The sequence below is a fragment of the Nematolebias whitei genome, chromosome 10 (assembly GCF_014905685.2).
Source record: "Nematolebias whitei isolate Nwh7 chromosome 10, NemWhi1, whole genome shotgun sequence".
NCBI classification, from domain to species: domain Eukaryota; kingdom Metazoa; phylum Chordata; class Actinopteri; order Cyprinodontiformes; family Rivulidae; genus Nematolebias; species Nematolebias whitei.
Window position 1 is genome coordinate 8,510,430 of NC_056507.1, and position 6,976 is coordinate 8,517,405.

At 47.8% G+C, this 6,976-nt stretch overlaps 1 protein-coding gene across 1 annotated transcript in view; it reads right to left on the bottom strand.

The window, feature by feature from the left end:
* Nucleotides 1-640: 640 nt before the first annotated feature.
* The window catches only part of lonp2 (lon peptidase 2, peroxisomal), a 16,495-nt gene continuing 10,159 nt past the window's right edge, over nt 641-6,976 (bottom strand). Inside the window, exons 7-17 of the mRNA XM_037682589.1 lie at nt 6,651-6,745; nt 6,227-6,345; nt 5,725-5,864; nt 4,306-4,447; nt 4,044-4,194; nt 3,793-3,919; nt 3,462-3,595; nt 1,928-2,013; nt 1,550-1,757; nt 1,284-1,474; nt 641-1,102 (exon numbers count right to left, since the gene is read on the bottom strand). Of these exons, the coding sequence (XP_037538517.1) occupies nt 872-1,102; nt 1,284-1,474; nt 1,550-1,757; nt 1,928-2,013; nt 3,462-3,595; nt 3,793-3,919; nt 4,044-4,194; nt 4,306-4,447; nt 5,725-5,864; nt 6,227-6,345; nt 6,651-6,745 (1,624 nt within the window). The 3' untranslated portion in view covers nt 641-871. The remainder of the gene's footprint in view (nt 1,103-1,283; nt 1,475-1,549; nt 1,758-1,927; nt 2,014-3,461; nt 3,596-3,792; nt 3,920-4,043; nt 4,195-4,305; nt 4,448-5,724; nt 5,865-6,226; nt 6,346-6,650; nt 6,746-6,976) is intronic.

The window sequence follows — 6,976 nt, forward strand, 5'->3', positions numbered from 1 at the left end:
CTGCTGGCTGGACCACTAACTACAACCCAACATTAACTCTGAAAACATGGATCCATCCTAATTATTGAAATTTGATTTCTAAAACCTGATTAATGAAACCTGATTAAGGAATCCTGATTAATGAAACCCGATTAATGAATCCTGATTAATGAATCCTGATTAATGAAACTTGAATAATGAAACCTGATTAATGAATCATGATTAATGAAACCTGATTAAGGAATCCTGATTAATGAAACCCGATTAATGAATCCTGATTAATGAATCCTGATTAATGAAACTTGAATAATGAAACCTGATTAATGAATCATGATTAATGAAACCTGATTAATGAAACCTGATTAAGGTATCCTGATTAATGAAACCCAATTAATGAAACCTGATTAAGGAATCCTGATTAATGAAACCTGAATAAGGAATCCTGATTCTCAGAGCACAGAGTTTTAAAAAGGTTTGACAAATTAAAACCTTTATTTAAACAAAGAGGAGGAAGCTGTTCAGAAATCACAGTTGGATGTTCTTGTTGAACGATTAGATCCTTCAGTCAGTTACAGACCAATATCAAACACATTTTATTAAACACATTAATATTAAACACATTAATATTAAACACGTTAATATTAACGAGACGACTTCTGTTCTGACTTGGCGCTATACGAATAAACTGAATTGAATACAGATTAATGTGAAAACGCCACCTTTAAACTGATTCTGTTCAGGATTTGATCTAAAACACGACGTCAGTCTTCAGGTGTTCATGAGAAAATAAAGAGGCCACCACTCAGGCAGCCAGACCAGAACCGGGTTGGATTCTTCAGATGGGTCAGGATTTTGTTGTCGTTTGGACCTCGGCCCGTCTCTCTGGCCTCCTTCATAGTTTACTGCTGAGCTGAGGGTCCGATCGTCTCCCGCTTGTCCCTGGAAACCCACCGTCAAAGGAGGCGTTCAGAACCTCCTCCAGATTTCCGGTCAGAACAAAGTCTAGGTCGGATCGGACGTTAGCGGGAAGCTCCTCCAGGTCCTTCTCGTTGCGTTTGGGGAGGATGACCCGTTTGACTCCGGCTCGATGCGCTGCCAGAACTTTGTCTTTGATCCCGCCCACCTGCAGAAGAACATTTTCAGATCCGATCAATGACTCAAGCAGCGCACGGTCTTGACTCCAGCTGAGTCAACAAAGAGCCTACGGATGTGATGTCACTGCTGAGGCCACGCCCTCTGGGTGTTAATGACCTCCAACCCCTGACCCGTACTGGATCAGACAGAACTCTGACTGCAGAACTCACCGGCAGAACCAGCCCTCGTAGCGTGATCTCTCCCGTCATGGCCACGTCAGATCGGACCAAACGGCCGCTGAACAGAGAGGCCAGGCACGTTACTATGGTAACGCCAGCAGAGGGGCCGTCCTTGGTGACGGCTCCAGCAGGGAAGTGGAGGTGGATGTCCGTCCCTTCCAGCGGATCAGAACCGCCCACCACTGCCCAAAGACAAACATGTTCATGGTACACCGTACGCTCCGGGTTTTCTCACCGAGCACTCGGGCAGAACTCACTGTTGGTGAGTCGGTAGGTTCTGGCGTTGGCTCTGAGCCAGCTGATGGCGAGGTGAGCTGATTCCTTCATCACGTCGCCCAGCTGACCCGTCAGAGTCAGCTGACCCTCCCCCTCCGTCCGACTGGCCTCCACGAACATGATCTCCCCCCCGAGCGGGGTCCAGGCCAGACCCAGAACCACGCCGGGCAGTGTGAGCCGCTCTGAGACCTGCACAGGTACAAAACCACCGGAAAGACTGGTTTGGACCGAGTTCATCATCATCAGAGGAAGAGGAGGCAGTGAGGGGAAAACAAATGGAAGCTCCGGGAAGTTTCCTGTGTCTGACTCTGATCTGAAGACCTCTGGAGGTCCATCAGAACCCTTGCTGATGTCGTTACCTCCATCTCAAACAACGGCGGTCCCAGGATGTCCTTCAGGGCGACGTGATCGATGACGATGGGCATCTCAGGCGGCGCCGCTTTATCTGAGAAACAAACCGCATCTGATCATCTGCACAAAATAAACCCAACGATTCTGAACATTTTCCTTTCATTAAAGACCAGAGTTCCTGAAGGAATGCTTATCGCCCGCCTCCTTCCAACAAAGCGAGTTAGTTCTGTTGTTTGGGTCAACATCATCATCATCACCACCATTTGGCTGATAGAACCCACTGAGATCAAGATCTCTGTTCCAAAGGTGACGTGGCCAAGAGGTCAGCCGTGCACGCCACAAAAGAAGAATCAAAACAACGGTACGAAGGATTACAGCCACTTCCATGGGTTCAAAGTGCAAGGCAGCACACAGTTACGATCTGAACAGTGACTATAACACAACAGTTAAAGTGCAAGCAATAATTAAAAACACAGGTAACAGTAACTTCGTTCAGACGTCTTACTAACACTGTCTGTTAGGATCGAGCTGAAGGAGTCCCGGCAGGTTCAGATCAGTCTGTAGGCCCGCACGGGTGTCAAACTAATTTCCACCGAGGACCACATCAGCATAATGGTTGCACTCAAAGGGCCAGATGTAACTGTAAGACAGTATAAATGTAACTAAATGTAATGTAAAATAAACACAACTACCCCTTAATGTTAAATAACTGAACTTTTTACTTATTCAACTTACAACTATTACACATTTGTATATTTGCATGGATGTAGAAAAATATGTCTGCTGTTATAACTTAAAACCTTTTAACTTGCCAGGTTATGAAACCCACATTACTCCATAAATCAATTATCAAAGTGATAAGAAAAAAGTTATGACATTAACTTTGTTCAAAACTTTGTTGTCATAATTAAAAGGGGCAGAATGGTCCAACAATTGTGCGCTGCTAAGACGTGACCGGTGTAGCATTTTACAAAAAACAAATGGCTGCACAGCCATGCAAGGGTCAAACATCCAACTAATGACAGATGGTATTATTATAAACATTTGACTGCATAAACACATAAACCTGAAATCCCAAATACATCGCTACAAATTTAACATAATATAATAAAAGACATTTAATAAGTATAATAAACTCAAAATAACATTACGGTCGAAGGCCCACTTTGACATACGTGTTTGGTGTCAAAATGTCGACATTGTACTCTGACGACCACCGCTGCCTCATAACACAAAAGACATGGCGGTTTCTCTCCTTGAAGCACAAACACATACAGTGGTCCCTCATTTATCGCAGGTGTTTGGGACCACGCCCACCCGTGAAAAAAAAAACACGACGTAGGGATACATTAGTCCAAGTTCAGTTCAAGTTCAGTAAACTTTGTCATGACATGTGCCAGGCTGTAATCACACTCCTGTTACTCCCAATCTCCTCGTCCTCTGAGCTCTAACAGAGCACTGGGATCATTAAAGGCGGCGGGCGATATGCATTCCCTCCTCGAGCGTCAGTTTCTGAGGAGTGAACTCAAACTTTGGACTCACCATCCTGCGGCGGCGATGACTCAGACCTCGGCGTCTCCGGGACTTTCTGAGCTTCGGCGACTCTCACGGCGACGGCTCGACACACGGCTCCGATCTTCCTCTCCAGCGAGCGAACGCCCGCCTCCCGAGTGTACCTGAAACACCCGACAGATCCCACCTGAACCTTTACAGACCGGCACATCCAGCAGCCTGACCTCTGACCTGCAGTGAGGTCAGAGGTCAGGTCTTTACTGGTCGTGTTCCAGATTATCCAGGTCAGGTCGGTGTGAGTGACAGCTGTCAGTCATCTCAGGAAGACGTCCACCCAGAGGTGCGGCCTGCCAGGAAGTACCTGCTGACGATGTCCTTGGTGGAGTCGTGAGGGATGAGCAGCTGCTGAGGAGTCAAGCCGTGCTGCTCCAGCTGGTTTGGGATCAGATGACGGTGAGCGATCTCCACCTTCTCCTCCTGGGTGTACCCTGAAAACGATCGGGGTCAACCTGAAGCTCACGGGCCGTTTGTTCAGAAAACGTCCCTCAACACAAGACGTTCTGGACGGGTCCACATCTGCTCTGACTGTGGTGGCCCACACGTCTGGCTCACCTGGAACCTGCAGAACCTCCATCCGGTCCAGCAGCGCCGGGGGGATAGTGCCTGTGGTGTTGGCAGTGGCGATGAACAGCACCTGGGAGAGGTCAAAGGCCACGTTGAGGTAGTGATCTGTGAAGCTGTGGTTCTGCTCCGGGTCCAGAACCTAATGGTTGACAGAGGGACACCTTTAAATGTAACACTGCAGGAGACCGGAACAAAAAAACAACTAGAACTTCCACAGATTTGGGTTTTTAAATGGGCCGTGACCTCTGACCTCCAGCAGAGCGGCTGCAGGGTCGCCCTGAAGACTCTTCCCCAGCTTGTCCACCTCATCCAGCAGGAAGACGGGATTACGTACGCCCACCGTCTTCAGACCGTTGATGATTCGACCGGGCATGCTGCCGACGTACGTACGCCTGGAGACAAAACCAGAACCAGAACCACTGAGCAACTGCCTCCAGAACCTCATTTCAAAGACTCAAACAGGTTTCAGTTACCGATGACAAGAACACAGAGAACAAGGAGGCAGTGGCGCAGAGGTTAGAGAAGGTGGGCCTGTGATCGGAAGGTCGCCGGTTCAACTCCCCACACTGACAACATTAAAAATGTAGGTGAAAAAGGTGAAAAACCCACACCTGCCTCCACCCTCATTTTCCCCGCTCTGGGCCCCTGAGCAAGGCCCTTAACCCCCACCATCTGCTCCCCCGGGCCCAAGCCCAACAGGTCCCTCTTGAAAATGAGTCCTTGTGACTACCTGTATATATGAACCTTAAAAAAATAGGACCCAGGTCCAGGTCTTTGACCTTAGACCTGCTGACTGAGGCCTGTAGAGTTATTGCAAGGTCTGACCTTCAGGGTGAATCAGCTGTTTAAATGTTTCCATGTGTGAGTATTCTTTCTGCAGAACGAAAGACTCTAAATGACCTTTGACCCTTCTCAGATTGACGGACATCAGCTGCTGCTTCTCTGAGGTCATTGCTGTTGTCTTTCCGTTTGTGTGGCGTTCCTGCCTGATCGATTCTAATAAATATCAGTTAATTTGACCCAAATCTTCACAGGTTCTGCGTCCGCTCTGTTGTCTTCATGCTGCGCTCTGTCCGTCCAGCAGGTGTCCTCCTGCTCGTACTGTCCGTCGTCTCTTCTCTTTACTGAGTCACGTTTCCCCATCACTCGTGTTCTGGTCTTAATGGACCTTCCTACAGAAAAATCACGGAGCTGGAATATTTCAAGAACTTCCTGTCAGCTCGGGACACCGTCTCCCTCTCATGTCCTTCATATTCACCAGTCCTCATGGTGTTCTGTCCTCATCAGTCCACAGCACAAATAAAGACGGGTCTTTGCAGAACCTCAACCCTTTCTTTCCATCAGACCTTAAATCAGAGGCAGGTGGAGGCTCAGGTGGTTGAAGTGAGTGGTGAAGGTTTCCAGCTGGCCCGTTCTGAGCACGTCTTTAACGTCCATGTTGACAGTTCATAGCAGCTCTGTCTGTCAGTGTGAGACGTAAAGCCAGTCTCGATCATCTGTCCTGGAGTTTGGGATGTTTAAAGCTAAAGAAGATTGAAGATCAAAACGGTCTCCTTTTAAAATCCTTTCTGGACCTGCAGAGGTCAGGATTCAGATACCCGACCTGGAAAACCCAGACTCCCCATCAGGTGAGGGTCTTTACAGCCCGTCCACCTGACTCCAAGCGTACCTGTGTCCTCTGATGTCCGACTGGTCACAGACGCCTCCCAGAGCAATCCGGTGAAACTCTCGTCCCAGAGTCCGGGCGATGGAGCGTCCCACGCTCGTCTTCCCGACTCCTGGGGGTCCGACAAAGCACAGGATGGGGCCCTGAAAACACCATAGCAGCAGCAGAAAACAAAAACATGTCACGGTGCGTTTTCTCACCTGAAGATGTCTGTGTGTGAGGTGTCAGCAGGAATCTGGAGTTTCTTACAAGCTGGACCACAAATCATGAATAAAAAGACGTTTCTGAGGACATCAAATCTCAACTCAAATAAATAAATAAGAATAAATATTTGATTTCAGAGGGGATCTCATTACATCTCTGCTTCAGAGTCCTGGGTTCAGACTTGAAATGAAGCAAGTTGCTCGGAGCGTCACTATAAAACCACACCATGTTGTCTCATGGCCACTCGGCAGGAGACACGTTGAAAACCCTGCAGCTCGTCCTCACGCTCCGAGACACTCACCTTCAGAGACGTCTTCAGCTGTCTCACAGCCAGGTACTCCAGGACGCGTCTCTTCAGCTTGTCCATGGCGTAGTGATCGTTGTCCAACTGTGTCCGAGCGGCGCTGATGTCCAGGCAGTCTGAAAATCAGCGCCTCAGTGAGACAGGTGGACAAATCTGTGGACGACTGGATTAAAGACGTTCCTCAGATTTCAATTATTTCTTTGAATTTGTTTTATTTAACGGCAGATTTCTGTTCCAGTCAGAGCTGCATGAAGTCAGCAGACAATGCTGCTGCAACGGAAGACTGAACGTTTCATGTCAGCTTCACTGAAAACATCACATTTACAGTTGGAACTCGATAAGACACTCAGCTCAGTGAAGATCCAAATCAGACAGGGTTCTAATGAAACGTTCAATCTGAGAGACGCAGATTAAAGTTAACCTTTGGTGCTCTGGTTCCATGGCAGCTCCACCATCAAGTCCAAATAGTTTCTGGTCAGAGCGAATTCAGGCATTGACTGAGGCATCTTCTTCAACCTGGACAAAAATCAACAAGTTCAGATCAAACACCAGTCTGAACGAAAACACCATAACGAGCTCAAAGTACCGCTGGTCTGACTCAAAACACCTTAACGAGCTCAAAGTACCGCTGGTCTGACTCAAAACATTGTAAAGAGCTCGAAGTACCGCTGGTCTGACACAAAACACCGTAAAGAGCTCGAAGTACCGTTGATCTGACACAAAACACCTTAACGAGCTCAAAGTACC